This window comes from Cydia amplana, chromosome 6 (genome assembly GCF_948474715.1).
Source record: "Cydia amplana chromosome 6, ilCydAmpl1.1, whole genome shotgun sequence".
NCBI classification, from domain to species: Eukaryota; Metazoa; Arthropoda; class Insecta; order Lepidoptera; family Tortricidae; genus Cydia; species Cydia amplana.
The window spans coordinates 5,446,540-5,462,616 of NC_086074.1; the positions used below are offsets into that span (position 1 = coordinate 5,446,540).

The 16,077-nt window shown below is 40.3% G+C and overlaps 1 protein-coding gene across 5 annotated transcripts in view; it reads right to left on the bottom strand.

Annotated features, from left to right (window-relative positions):
• Positions 1-16,077, bottom strand: part of LOC134648663 (calcium-transporting ATPase sarcoplasmic/endoplasmic reticulum type) — a 36,887-nt gene that overhangs the window by 9,367 nt on the left and 11,443 nt on the right. For 4 of the 5 annotated variants that reach the window (XR_010096914.1, XR_010096915.1, XM_063503156.1 and 1 more), the window contains exons 2-7: positions 15,013-15,156; positions 3,997-4,014; positions 3,013-3,095; positions 1,237-2,927; positions 976-1,165; positions 346-493 (exon numbers count right to left, since the gene is read on the bottom strand). Coding sequence is in view for 2 of the 5 variants with exons in the window: in XM_063503156.1 (XP_063359226.1) it covers positions 346-493; positions 976-1,165; positions 1,237-2,927; positions 3,013-3,095; positions 3,997-4,014; positions 15,013-15,130 (2,248 nt within the window). In the remaining 3 variants the exon portion in view is untranslated. Of the gene's footprint in view, positions 1-345; positions 494-975; positions 1,166-1,236; positions 2,928-3,012; positions 3,096-3,996; positions 4,015-15,012; positions 15,157-15,540; positions 15,674-16,077 lie in introns of those variants that run through there. The other variant, XR_010096916.1, reaches the window with a different exon arrangement.

Genomic DNA, 16,077 nt, shown 5'->3' on the forward strand with positions numbered 1-16,077 from the left:
AGGTAATTTAGTCATTAACCAAAAAAACCCTATTAGAAATGAGCAGTCAAGCGTGAGTGGGACTTAATGTACGGAACCCTTGGAACGCGAGTCCGACTCGCACTTGGCTGGTTTTTTGAAATAAAAATTCCTAAAATGTAATATTTGACGTTTTTTATGGTACTATCTTGACATCCGCATCCGCATCCGCGGATGTGAGCCTTTTAAAATCCGCATCCGCATCCGCGGATGTGAGCCTTTTAAAATCCGCATCCGCATCCGCGGATGTCAAAAAATCGGCATCCGCAACATCCCTGCGCAGACGTTATAAATCAGCGTTGAGTTGTACATATCCTGTGGACATACCTTCCTCAACGGCGGCGACGATGGATGAGAAGTTGTCGTCGGCGAGCACCATCTCGGCGGCAGACTTGGCGACGGCGGTGCCGGAGCCCATGGCGATACCTATCTCGGCCTTCTTCAGGGCGGGGGCGTCGTTCACACCGTCACCAGTCTGCGGAGAGGTTGCAATAAGTTTAGTCAAGTTGGGAGTTCAAATTTCTTCTAAGGTCAATGTAGGAAAGAACTGACAGTTCTGACTGTCGCGTTTGTACACATACTCTACTTACAGAAGGTCGGTAGAGCAGTATCAGTAGTGGCGAAGCTCTTCCTTTCTGTCTGAGCGACGTACGGACGTACGTATACAAATACAAGAGTTCTTTGCCTTAGCTGGGACGGTCTTCCCAACAATCAAAAAATGCCAAGCTTCCCTACATTTACCTTACTTAATTTAGACTAAACACTTGTGTTTACCACAATAAGTTTCATTGAAAACTACTGTTGGTATTCTTTTATTAAGTTAAGCTATCAAGAACGGTTTGAATTCTAGAGCGAATGATGTATTAAAAAGGTTCATCAGTTTCATCACATATAGGGCAGAGCGATTAAATATATGTAGTCATGATAATCTTTGTCTTGTGTATGTGTTGTACTGACCATAGCGGAGATCTCGTTCATGCTCTGGAGGAACTCGACAATCTTGGACTTGTGTGCGGGCTCCACTCGGGAGAAGAGGCGGGCGCGGGCGCAGGCGGCGCGCTGCTCCGACACGGGCAGGTCGTCGAACTCGCGGCCCGAGTACGACTTGCCGGTCGTGTCCTCGTCCTCGGTGAACACGCCGATACGTCTGCAATGTCAACCATACATTACACTCAAGTTAATAAGAAAACAAGGAAACGTATAAGATACAATACAGACCTGCAGATAGCCTCAGCGGTAGCCTTGTTGTCGCCGGTGATGACGATGACGCGGATGCCGGCGGCGCGGCAGCGGACGATGGAGTCGAACACCTCCTTACGGGGAGGGTCCAACATGCCCACGACGCCGACGAAGGTGAGGTTGACTTCATAGGTGTAGAACTTGGTGGAGTCGCCGAGGTCCATCTCGTCGGGCTTCATCGGGTTGTCCGAGGTGGCGAGCGCCAGGCAGCGGAGGGTGTCGCGGCCGGTGCCGTACTGGCGGGTGAGGTCCAGGATGCGGTTCTTCAGGGTGGAGTTGAGAGGCACCTTAGCGGTTCCGACGCGAGCGTGCGTGCAGCGTTCCAGCACGCCCTCCGGGGCGCCCTTAACGAAGAGCTTGGGGCCGGTTCCGAGGCGAGAGGGCTTCAGGGGGACGCAGTAGGAGGACATAGACTTCCTGTCACGGGAGAACTCAAGAGTGAACTCCTTCTTCCACTTGGTCTCGATCTCCTGGCGGACGACGATGGCGGACGAGCGGCGGTCGAGGCCGGTCTTGGGCACGTTGAAGGGGTTCATCTTCTCGGCGAGCACGATCAGGGCGGTCTCGGTGGCCTCGCCGACCTTCTCGAAGGCCTGCTTGAACTCGTTGAAGTCGATGGCGGAGTCGTTGCACATGACGCAGATGGTGCCCATCTCGTGGAGAGCGTCAAACTCGGAAGCCTTGACCTTCTGGCCCTTCAGGTAAACGTCGCCGATGGGTTCGTACGTGGAGCCGGTGATTTCGAATTCCAGGAAGCTGCTGTCGCCACCCTCGACCTTCTCGAAGATGAACATGCGGGAGACGGACATCTGGTTGGTGGTCAGAGTACCGGTCTTGTCAGAGCAGATAACGGAGGTGCAACCCAGGGTCTCGACGGAGGGCAGAGACCTGACGATGGCGTTCTTCTTGGCCATACGCCTGGTGCCCAGAGCGAGACAGGTGGTGATGACGGCGGGCAGACCCTCGGGGATGGCGGCGACGGCGAGAGCGACGGCGATCTTGAAGTAGTAGACGGCGCCCTTGATCCAGCTGCCTCCGTGGGCGGGGTCGTTGAAGTGTCCGATGTTGATGGCCCAGACGGCGACGCAGATGACGGAGATAACCTTGGACAGCTGTTCACCGAACTCGTCGAGTTTTTGCTGCAGGGGGGTCTTGATCTCCTCAGTCTCGGACATTTCAGTTCTGATTTTACCAATAGCAGTGTTGAGGCCGGTGCCAATGACGATACCGCGGGCCTTGCCGGCGGCGACGTTGGTGCCGGAGAAGAGGATGTTCTTCTTGTCCTGGTTGACGGCGCGAGGGTCGGGAATGGCGTCAGTGTGCTTGATAACCGAGACGGATTCACCGGTCAGGATAGACTGGTCGATACGGATGGTGGTGGAGTAGATCTTGACTAGGCGGATGTCGGCGGGGATCTTGTCGCCGACGGAGACCTCGACGATGTCGCCGGGGACGATCTCCTTGGCACGTATCTTCTGTACGCCGGATTTGTCGCCTCTGACTACTTTACCCATCTCGGGCTCGTATTCTTTTAAAGCTTCGATGGCGGATTCGGCATTTCTTTCCTGCCATACTCCTACTACAGCGTTCGCAATAAGAATAAGTAAAATAACGAATGGCTCCACGAACGCTGAGAAAGCATCTTCGTGGTCTTCAAATAAAGCTAATACCTGGAAACAAAAAACGTCTTGTAAGTAAATTAATTACTCTATGCCCTTTACGGTTATCAAACGTACTTAAAATATCAATACTTACGAAAGAAATAATAGCGGCTAACAACAAAATCTTGACTAAAAGATCATCGAATTGTTCCAGGACTAACTGCCATATACTTTTGCCTGAAATACACAAATATAACATTAATCACACAGAAGTAAATTATTTACACCTTAAATCGAAGATTTACGGCTTTCTTTATTACAACACTTACCATCCGGACCGCCTCTATTAGGCCTCTGATCGAAAGCCGGATTCTTATCCGTACAGTTTATAAGGTCACTCCTGAATGTGACATCGTAGTATAGTTTTTCCCAATATTTCTAGTTAACAAAAGAGAGCTTCGAGAGCCACTAGCGGCTTCCAATACTGCGACAGCCACAAAAGGGAACGAGGTCGAGATTCGTGATAGCGCGAGAAAAAATACGTCACTATTTACATATATTTTTACAGTGATATACATTTTTGTGGAATTTTTCAGAATTCGGCAACGGAAATTGCCTCATAAACAAATTCGTTGCTACAAACTTCATTACAGAGCTGATGAATACGTTCGATTCAGTTGGTTATACTGTTCTGATCATTTTTACACCAAACATTAATCGACAGCACCATCAAACATAGCAATTTCATTTTAGTGTCGATTAAATGAATCAGATTCGTTCTTTATAATTTTAGAGTTTTATGAAGCCGCAAGTTGTATTTTTACAAGCATAATTCGCAGTTCCCCGGGTGGTTCGCTAATACCCATCTCGGCGAGGCGACTTCACTACGTGCTTAATCACATTTCACGGTTCCAAGGTAAATAAAATTTGTCGCAGCCGCCCTTGACATAGTTAGGTACGCTCGAACTCTTCAAGTATGAATTTACAACTTAGCGCGACTCACTTAAGCCACAGTAGACAATATGAATGCGTAATAAGTCCTACTACTGATATTCGTTCACGTGTCTGCTATTCACGCCGAAACGACTTCTAAGCGCGTTAAAGGATAAAGATGTGTTTGTACTCGTCCGGTGCTTACCTTCCTCTGTGGGCAGTTCTGAAAAGAGGGAAAAAACATAATTAGAGCTTTGAATAAAACATCAAAGGAGTAAATTTAACAGACGATAAACCAGTCAGAGCAGGCATGCGATCTATCTCGGTAGTTACGATCGCACATAAATACATTCCGGTATGGCGTATGTATAGTTCGGCGGCACGGCCGCCGGCAAAGAGCTCTATCGATGGCTGATGGACATGGCATAGTATATGTGTTACGTCAATACTTCCACGCCGGGCTGATAACGCTCTCCTTGCCGCCTATCAGCTAACCCAAACAGGTTGCTAATGCGAAACTAAACTACGCAGGTATCGCTGATTCGCTAAATAAATAAAACGCACGTGCCTATACTGAGGCCGCGGCGACTGACACTTAGCTAAATATATTAAGAAACGGCATTCCTTTGCAGGTTGAGGCTTTAGCACGTTCAGTTGTGTGCTTAGATGAGATTAACTTTATTATCGAGTGTAAGGTTAGGCCGGTGACCTGAGCGTTGACCTCGTTACGTAGCGCCTAACGTCATCACAATGTTTCAAATCTAATTTAATTCACAGCCGTAATGAATTTAACATGCAATCGTGACGAGTGACCCATAAATTTAGCTCAAGATCTAATCAAGTATTACAGCATTACAGCCGCGGGTGGGCCTTAGCCTGGTCACGCAAATCTCTCCAGTCCGATCTATTCGTGGCTTTCCATCTCCAACTTTTCACTTCTAAGGTCCTGACGCGGATATACGCCGTCCAACCATCTGAGCTTGCGTGCTCACGTATTACAATTATTTATAAGTATAGAAGTTCGTATCTCATTATCACTGCAAGGTCTCGTGTTATTTATTTATGCGACACATGTGTGTTAATCAGGGTAGATTTTATCGCGCCACAATCGGGCAATGTGCTCTAAGTCAATCGCGCGTCTCTATTTGTGTACGCTCGACCGAGCCGCACCGGCGAGCTCCTTGTTGACTAATGTAAGCAATTAGTCAACTCATCGATAATGCACAATTGTACAGTAGCCGACTTGGTGACACTTAATCTTAAAGATACTTGATCCTCTAATACCGCTGAAATAGCTACTTATTCTGACCATGGCTATGCTAAAGTCTGAAAAGTAGAGCTAGTAGGGTTCTGGGTTAGAATTGCAATCTTATCTTACTTATAGGCAACTTTGTAGCTTTATAATTAAGAAATTCCAACTGTCTTGCAAGATTAAAAGGTTCCATTCTCCCCCATCTAGACATTCGCGAACGATGATAGCTTCGCGATGCTATAACTAGAGAGACAACGGCGTCGTTACGCTTCCTAAAGGCCGGCGGACGTGTTTTGGCTGCTGATATGTCTTAACAATGCAAATTTAACTATCCACTATAAATGGAACTCTAATCTAGCCGCGTGCGTAGTTATCGCTATCAAATATATAGGAAGTACTAAATGAAGGTTGTTGACTTTATTTCTTGTTTAAGGTTGTTCTTCTCGGATTTAATGGTCATTAGTATAAAGTTCCGCGGTAGATTCTCGTAGCATGATAAAGTTGAGGCAAGTAGGCGCACTGAATAAAAAATACTCTGTTACCTTTATTTATTCTGCTATAGCTTGGGGCAATAATTTTAATTATGCCCTTCAGGTTGTGGTTCGCTATAAATGCTGAAGACCGACTGGAATTTCAACGTTTGGCCACGTTATGCGAGTTAATTACATATTTAAGCTCTTACTTCTTTTCCGTGGAGACTATTCTGGAATTCGCGACGATAGAAAATTTTACATAGAAAACGGCAATGTCCAAATGTGTGAAACAGCAAATTGACGTACATAGGATAAATATTGTTAATGTTGAATAAAAAAACAACGTCCTTATGCGGAGTAAAGTTAAGATTAGATTTGTATGAATGTGCGTCATGGCAGCAAGTCCAGTTAGCGACATGCCACAGGTGGCGTGAGCCGACTGCCGAGTTGCCGACCTTCGTTCAATTGACGCGCTTGTAGAAGAGCAACAGGCCGCTGCAGCGCGTCAATCTAGCGGATGCACTCGTGATTGGATTGCTTTAATCATATTACGTTGACGGGAGACATTGGGTCGTGAAACGCCGTGGATTTGACGACAGCACACAAAGCAAAAAGCACTTCCGTATTAGGTGACCCGTTTTTAGGGTTCCGTACCCAAAGGGTAAAAAACGGGACCCTATTACTAAGACTTCGCTGTCCGTCCGTCCGTCTGTCACTAGGCTGTATCTCATGAACCGCGATAGCTAGAAAGTTGAAATTTTCACAAATGATGTGTATCTCTGTTGCCGCTATAACAACAAATACTAAAAATAAAATAAAATAAATATTTAAGGGGTGCTCCCATACAACAAACACGATATTTTGCTCTATTTTTTGTTGATGGTGCGGAATCCTCCGTGCGCGAGTCCGACTCGCACTTGGCCGGTTTTTACGGTTCCGTAGCCAAATGGCAAAAAACGGAACCCTTATAGATTCGTCATGTCTGTCTGTCTGTCCGTCTGTCTGTCCGTCCGTATGTCATAGCCACTTTTCTCCGAAACTATAAGAACTATACTGTTGAAACTTGGTAAGTAGATGTATTCTGTGAACCGCATTAAGATTTTCACACAAAAATAGAAAAAAAAAACAATAATTTTTTGGGGTTCCCCATACTTCGAACTGAAACTCAAAAAAATTTTTTTCATCACACCCATACGTGTGTGGTATCTATGGATAGGTCTTCAAAAATGATATTGAGGTTTCTAATATCATTTTTTTCTAAACTGAATAGTTTGCGCGAGAGACACTTCCTAAGTGGTAAAATGTGTCCCCCCCCCTGTAACTTCTAAAATAAGAGAATGATAAAACTAAAAAAAATATACGATGTACATTACCATGTAAACTTCCACCGAAAATTGGTTTGAACGAGATCTAGTAAGTAGTTTTTTTTTAATACGTCATAAATCGCCTAAATACGGAACCCTTCATGGGCGAGTCCGACTCGCACTTGGCCGCTTTTTTTATTATTGATTTTCTCTTCAAATTTTTTCGTTGCAAAAATGGTGTTTTTTCCTGATCTTATGTCGGGATATGCGGGTCGATATGTACACGAAATCACTACACTTTATAAAACAAACTCCCCCGTCGCGGCTGTCTGTGTGTAGGTATGTATATAATTTGTTAAGGTTTTGTGGTTTTGTCTTGCTTCTATGGGTCTCCTCCTCAGCCTCCTCTCCTTGCATGACCTACCTATGACATTTGTAGAACGTAGGAACAAAACAAGCTTTGAACTCATAATATATTCAAGATCAACGTACGCAAATGAGTCACGCAAGTAGGAAAGATACTGAAACCATAAACTGATTATACAAAACAAAGCAAAATATGAAACAACGGGTCTCTAGGCTACTAGACTGACGTAGGCGAAGACAAAACAATTCAACCTTGTTGCTGGTTGCATTGCTCTACATACTAGAGATCTTCGGTAAACATAATTGTTTTCAGTCTGTTACCTAATTACATATAACGTAGGTAGTGTAGGTACAGTCGCCATCAGATATATCGGAGCGGCCAAGGTGCTCTCAAATATCTGAACACGCCTCTATTGTCAAGGCTTAGATTGCGTGTTCAGATATTTTTGAGCGCCTCGGCTGCTCCGATATATCTGATGGCGACTGTATTTATCTGAAAAAGGTAATTCAAAGTTAGAGCTTCACACACCCGTGCTCGTTTTAAAATTATACAAGTTTCGCGACCAGCGCGAAAATGTGAAAGTACACAAGAAAGTAACTGAAGTCTAAAAATAAATGACAAAACGTTAACGCAGGCGATAACCTCGAGCAAAAACGCCAGGCACGTGAAATGGGTTTCTAAGAATATAATGAGGTGGATAAAACACGATACAGTCAATAAAGAACATCAAATATTCGTATTGTAAAATAAATAGAATATCGCATAATGCTCGCGCGTCAGTTGGTCGGCGCGTAGACGCCACGCCAACGTAGCCCGGCTAAAATAAACCCACAGTCCGCTTTATAATATTTCAGCCTAGGCACTCCGAAGCGCTTTACAATAATATCTTCTGCACGATTTATCATGCAAATTCCTCAAGCAGTTGGTTTTCTCATTATAATTACGCTAATAAATTTTAGTGACGTAGTCGACACTAATTTGAAAGCAATAAAAGACGCTCGTCAGTGGTTTTATGGATTCTTTAGTTAGTCGTAAGAGGAAGCAATCCCACCCAATGTTGAACCCCAAGCAATGTATCGTGAGCACGTAAGGTTGTGGTGAACTAACAAAACAGATTTATCTCTGCTGAAAACCCATACACACTCGTATGTATGCATGCACTCGAACTGAGGCCGGGCCAGTATTATCTAAACACGGTTTAGGATGACGTTAGAGGATGTGTTATTCGAGATTACAGCTACATATAAGGTCCGTTTAAATTCTTTACCGGTCATATAAAGCGACATATACTGTTAGACCGTTCCCCATTCTTATTAAAGCGAATCATAATACGATCGAAACAATGAAAGTCGTGACCTAAACCGGTGCACGATAACTATGTATGTTATATTCTTTTGTGCGTACAAGTTTATTTGTTTAGGTTTTAAAGTTTTAGAAAAGATAAAATACATTGTTGCAACAATGTAAATTAAAGATCAAATAAAGATTAAGTAATTAAATGATGAACAGCGGTGAATTAGGTTGGTTGTTGGCTGCGGTCACTTTGGGCCGACCTCGAAAGAGTCAGCTAAGTAAAGCTTTACATGAAAATAATAAGGACACCTCGCCGCAGGTGGAACACTTAGCTTTAATGAAACACGCAAAATTTCTACTATACTAAGCCTGCAACAAAGTTTCAGTTTTTAACCCTGTAAACTTTGCTTGCAAACATACTAAAAAAGAGACTGAATACGTAATTACAATAGAATGATGAAAAGTAGTAGCATTACCTAATACCGGTAGAGGTATATTTATGCCATTAATGTTTTGTTTTAATACAGTATCATAAAGGTTATTGCTATGATTATTGATTTGCATGAAATTAAAATGTTTCTGAAAGTGTATAATGAACAAACTAAAAGATGCAATAAGAAATGTAAAGGTGCAAATATTTCAGTTTTATCATAGAGAAATATAGTAAGACAAGAGTGCTCACTCCATACATCAGTTCAGACTATTAATTTCAGTGTCTACATCTAGCATCGAGTAGTGGAACTATCAGTACTGCTACTTGACAATAGATGTAGCAGTACTGATAGTTCCGCTACTCGATGCTAGATGCTAATAGTCTTTTTGGTACTAAAACTGATGTATGGAGTGAGTACTTGAGTATTTTTTTCTCTATGGTTTTATTTAATGATTCGTTCACGGCTCACTTCACTCAATAATAAAGTACCTAATAGGTACTCATAACATGAGCCTCGACCAAAGCAGATTGTACTCGCCGTAATCTGCTTGCCGGCATGAAATTCGCCTTTAAGATCTATTCTCGTTTAACATTTTCCGTATTGTGACGGAACCTCGGACGGAGTGACGTGTAGTTTATGCCGTATGGTTAGAAGAAAAATAACCGTTGGCTGTACGATGGCAGATGCGAGTAAATAAAAAATAAACAAGTTTTGAGAAAAACTCGAGCTGAACGTAACATCAAGGTCTCTATTTGAATTCATTCATAATGTGTCCATGCAATTTTGCAGCTCGCTCTACGCTCTTTTGTCAGGTTTCGGGTTGCTCGGAGGCTCGGAACTGAAAGCCCTATGTATATAACAAGCGTAAACGAAAATTGTGTCTTCAATCTTTTCTTGTTTACAAAAAAGCGTCATAGCTTTTTCGAGTGTGTATGTTTTTCTGTTATTTCTTTGACAGGGCGTCCAAATTACTTGTAGGATTATAACTACCTAATACCTGTTGTCGTAAAATTCGTTTCAGTAGCAGGAGGGTCGTAGGTCGCAAAATATATTTATTGTAAAACCATAAATACCTATAATACAATAGCCATTTATTTTAACTAGTTAGTACATTTTTAAAAAATCAGTAAGCTTTATAAGCGTAATATGTGTCAATAACTGCCCCTCTTTATTAATAGGTTAGCCCCTAGGGAGGGTTACGGCTGAGGGCGCTTCGTGGCTCGGTGCCCGTACACGCACTGGCGACTTTGCTCATGCAGCCTATTTATAAATGAGCCTGCATCTCTATTGCTTCAAAGCTTCGAGTCTATCACATCAGCCTTGATAAAGATATTATCGATTTATTATTAAGTACGCTATCGGGCAATAGTAACGGGGTAATTATCTACAGTAAGTGCTCCAACATAAATATCCACTTTTCTAGCTAGTATGGCGACGTGGGTACTTAAGTTGGGGCACTTACTGTACACGTGTATTAACCAGTGTGAACGATAAGGAGCAGGCACTACCTATAGGCACGGTCGCGTTTATGCTTCTTTATATGTTAGTAATCGTCACTATCCCACTTTTATATAGGCAGCAAGAATAGCGGATGAAACTGCGCGTCAAAAGTAACAACCATTCTTTTATACTTAACTAGCGACCCTAAAAAATTATACATAAACCTTCTCTTTCTTGAATCACTCTATTTAAAAAAACCGCATCAAAAACCGTTGCGTAGTTTTAAAGATCTAAGCATACATAGGGACAGACAGACAGCGGGAAACGACTTTGTTTTATACTGTGTAGTGATTTTACAAAAACATATGTCTGAGCTATATTATGCAAAACGATACACTCATAGCATAGCATACCGACGCTCAAACACATCATCTATATCGTCGCTATACTTATTCAACCTCATATCTGCAACAATCATTTGATGGAAATGTCGCTTTTCTTTCATTCGGAATACGGGTGTTTTTGTCATCAAATGAGTGTTGCAGATACGAGGTTGAGTAAGTATAGCGGCGATATCTCAGATGAACCAGTATAAGTGTAAAGTTAGCAACTACGCGTCATCACAATTAGAGACCAAAGTTACATTGGTTCGAACAAGCCCACCAATGAAATGCAAACTTAGGCAAGCGATCGCCAAACATAGGTCAAGACTTGACGTCGGTTTCTATGCAAATATTTTCGGTGCCGCAATTAGCGGTATCGTTTTTGAGATCAACACGTGCGCAGCGAGCGATAGGTCAGTTTAAGGCAGCTACACATTGGATACGGATCCGCACGGCGCTCCGGTGTGGAAGCGAGGCAGCGCTATGCACGAATAATGTCCCACTCACACATCGGCACGGCGGCATCGATGTGATAACCGCGTAACATTAAAAAGGTAGGATTCGTTTGTAACTGCTGTGGGATAGCAAATCTCTAACTAAATTAGCGAATTTATTTTGTTTGTGCCATATTTTATTACAACATGATACAAAATTGAATGAAGTTGACGTCGATATCGATATGCTTAGCGAGGGGTAAATAAGAATGTTGTATGCACTAAGTTTACATTTGTATAAGTATAAACTGAATCGTGACTCAAAAGGTGGAAAAATGAGCTCGCGAGAAATATAAATACCTACTTGCATTCCTAAATTTACTTGAAAAACAAACAGGGAAGTCTGATAACAATACTTGTTATGAACTGTATGCGGACTATTATGGTTAAAATACTATAAATATTAGGTATGCTAATCAAAAATGTGTATACCTAATTACCTACACTTGTTGGTAAAACAGAGAAACCTAAATGTATCGATGTTTTCACTAATATTTATTTTTTTATTTATTGAATAATAACAAGTTACATGCATGTTAATATTATTACAAGACCCATCGTGGGCAAAACCTTGAGGAGGTTTGTGTGCCGATGGGGAGTTCAAGAAAAAAATCATGATAACCATGATAATCATGGTAACAAGTGCATTTTAATAAAATAAATAAATTTCGATACTGATTTTATGCCTTAGAAAGTCTAGACTTCAGACACAGACTTTTTATATATTTCCTATTAAATACAAGGACAAACACATAAAGTTATAATTTAAAATTGTTCATAATTTGGGAGGAGCACGTCGTAACAATTAGCATACCAAGGCAGAGACAATGGACTTTTTCAGTCCGTGAACACACCTATGACCTACACAAGCCTCCACTGGCAAAAACGCTTAGATGCGATCGGATAATGACTCTAATTGTTTTCTTCCACCAATCAATGTGGTTAATAATGTAGTTCTATAGCTCTTTTATGTAGTGTTGGTAGGAACTCGAGTCTTTTGAGTCCACGCGTGAAGAATTCAACTCGTTTTTACATGACTGCTAATAATATTCCGTGTGTTTTTAGTCCCGAGTAATTCATAGTTTGGTAATTATTTTACAATAAACAAAGTTATAAATAGACGAAATCATTCCCGCACCAAAAACCCCGATGTATGTTAATAATGTAGTTCTAGCTCTTTTATGTAGTGTTGGTAGGAACTCGAGTCTTTTGAGTCCACACGTGAAGAATTCAACTGCTTTTTACAAAACTTTTTACAATAATCTTCCGTGTGTTTTTAGTCCCGAGTAGGGTCCGTTATTAAGTCTTTTTTAAGCACAACGCAAAAGGACTCGAGCCTCCTAATAAAGACTGCGTCAACAATTTTGAAGGTTTTATCCATAAAGAAAATAATCGTTATTGTATGGTGTACCGTGTACCTAACCCATAAATGCATTTTGAATATTTTGTAAAAAATTGAGAGTCCTCTGAAAAGGACTCGAGTCTACAAAATATTTGGGTCTCAAACAGGTTAAAAAGAATTCGAGTTCCGACTTAATTAAATGAGTCTTAAACACACAATTGAGTCTTAAAGCAGAGGACTCAAGGGACTCAAGTCTTAACCAACATTAGTTCTAGCTGTTTATGGCTGGATTGGCTGATTTCAACAGTATATGTGTATCAAGGAAATCAAAAATGTATTTGGTTCAGTTTATCACTTCGTGTGTATACAGTAAATCGTGTTAAGCTGGTTACTAGGTTAAGAAGACAATATACTTGACTAAATTTAAGCTGCGTATTTCCACTTCGCAACGGGTTAATATATTAATGATTATAGATGAACAGTGGTACCCATAATAAATCATTTCAAATGTAATACTAATTAAATTATTACAAGTTCCTGATGTTAGATGCAAACGGAAAGAATTAAAAAACTCTCAACTTAATGTGTTGGGGTCTTTTACTCACATACATTTAAGCTGACTAAAATTAATCTTCAATGCTAAAATAAACACACTGTTACCTAAATTGTTAGATACAATAAAATTATAAATGATGTTATAATCATTAAAAAAAATACTTTTGGACGATTCCATCAATTTTTCCAGAAGCTAGGAGGCTTATTCTTATTGTAATAATTGTAATAAACCAGAATTCAAAACAAGGCTCATTGTTTTTCAGTCCATATCACAAATAATATCATCATCATCATATCAGCCTTTTATCGCTCACTGCTGAGCATAGGCCTCTCTTCGAGTATGCCACAAACAAACAAACAATAATTTATTTGCAAATCCACTTATCCCGGTCCTGCGCCAATCTCATCCAGAAGGGACCCACAATCTTACAAATAATAATCTATGAATGAATGGAATCCACTACAAAGCATACATTATTAGCTTTTAAATTTATAAGGTCATGTTTGATGATAAATATACTTTTGACGAATGTAGCAAATTAATAGTAATTTTCATTGTGAAATAAAAAATCTAAATCAACACATATACTCCAAATTAGGACAAATCTGGAGAAATCCAGACAAATGGCAGTAAAAGGGTATTTCTACCTGCTAATTTCACCCTAATTTGGACCAACTGGTATGACCTATAAGTATGTGTCTTTTCCATATTTCAGGCTATCAATAACATTGAGCTGTTATCTATTGCATCAGTACTAATGAGAGTACTGACATTAAATTATTGATTGCAATGGTGTCAATAAAGACAATTACAGGTGTGGTTAGTAATTACTTACAATAATTTTGTAACATCCAAGGTCATCTTAGAATGATTTTTATTTTTAAAATGGTTGTCAACAGAGGTTGATTCACATCCAGGTTGGCAGTTGGCAGGGAGTCAAAGTAACCCTGACTGATTGATGGATACAATAGTATGATGCCAAATGAACACATATTTACTGCAAATGATCGAGCTGCATGTGGTTTTAGGATAATATTCTGACCCTGTTTAGATAAATGTGCGTTTTGGACCGACTGGGTGGATGGAAGTGAGAGACTTTCTGTTTAGTAAAATTATTCATTGAAGGGCATAATGTAAAAGAATTAAACAGTAACCACAGTTATTAGTAATATTAGGCACATAAAGTTTGTTTTTAAATAACATTAAATTAAATTATGGTTCCAGTTTCCAAACAAAGCCCGAAACATGTAATGTAAAACATTGCATCTACTAAATATTATACCACATTTTCCATTTATAAGTTTTAGGTTACTATCACAATAAATTATAACATAATACTATAATGACACATTAAATAGGTAGGTATTGTAGTTAGATACCTAATAAAATGTTTATATTAATTGCCTCATGGTTCAATGTTAAGTCAATAATGTCAATTAATATTGTCTATCGACAGCCTGACCACTGAATTGTATTTAGTTATTACGCTATGGTATTAAAATTTGTGAGATACAACCAACAAATGGAGGTGACCAGAGGGCTGGCCAATATTTTGCCCAGCGGATCAGCATTGCCATCCAGCGGGGCAATGCCGCCAGCCTTCTGGGTACCCTACCGAGCGACCACAACCTAGGCCAAATTTTTTATTTATAAGTTTTTATTTTAAGTGTTTTTATTACATTTATGAAATACCAACAATGATTTGTTTATGTGTCTATAAAAAAATGTGTTACGATTTGTGTTTTAATAGATATGTGTAATAATCCACATGATAAGATATTATTGTTGTCATGAATGATCGACATCCTAACTCTGACTGGTTGTCATGATGATCTAGAACAGCATGTCCTAAACAAATACAAGGTAGGTATGGGACCACTTACCATTTGGGCCATATTTCTCCTGGTTCCTTTTAATTTGATCTGGGCTAAGGCCTTTGTCTGGGTCTGTTCCAAAATATGATAAGACTTCTTCCACGGATTTCGAGTGAGCGTCCTCCATGGTGAAAGTCTATGTTACCGTCAGTTCTGTAAAGATAAATAATTAAGGTTAGAATTGACCAGTCATCATCATCACTGCAGCATTAGTGAGGTTATGTTATTTTAACATGGGATTTTCATTTAAATTTTTCCGTTGTTTTACCGCTGAATATTCAATGAAATAGCTCTATTTTAATTCATATGTTTTTGTACATTACTTGCTGTAAAAAAAACCGAATATGCAAGTCAAGGGTGAGAAGTTAAACAATTGCGACACAATAAATTCATAAGACGTTTATCAGATGGCATTTTTAACATAATTATTATTCACACGATAGCCGTGAATACCATGGGTATATAGGGCAAGAAACCGAAATTGTAAGTAGCAATTTCCTGCATCGCATGCACCGTTTTACTGTTTGTTCCACTCACCAAGAACTTTTCTTATTCATGAGAAATGACTGTCATTAACAATGTTACACTTAAAACAGGAAAGCGCTGGACTATAGTGTTATAAAGTAGAATCTATTGTATTTGCACTAAACTAATACTTTTCTCGTAAATATCATAAACTACTAGAACACGTATCCAATGTAGCCGTCATTTTTTCTTAAACTGACGTCTAACGTGACGTTGTAAAAGTGAGAAGGTGTAGCGCCACCTATCACTTGTGTCATGAACTATAAACCAAATTAAAACCCTTTATTTACTTCAGCTTTTTAAGACATAAACAAAATCTGAAACGAGTACGAAAATATTTTAAAAACTAAATTAATTCATTTTATTAACATAACATAGTTTTATTATAAGCGGAACGATTTAGAGCTTCGGATAAATGTGGAGCGATGTTATAGGCCGGTTCTGTACCACGTGACGAAAGGCTATTTTCGTTCAATAGGCGCCTACAAAATGCGGTATTTTTAAAATGCAGAAACGTGAACATAATTTCTTTGCGTTACGTAACACACT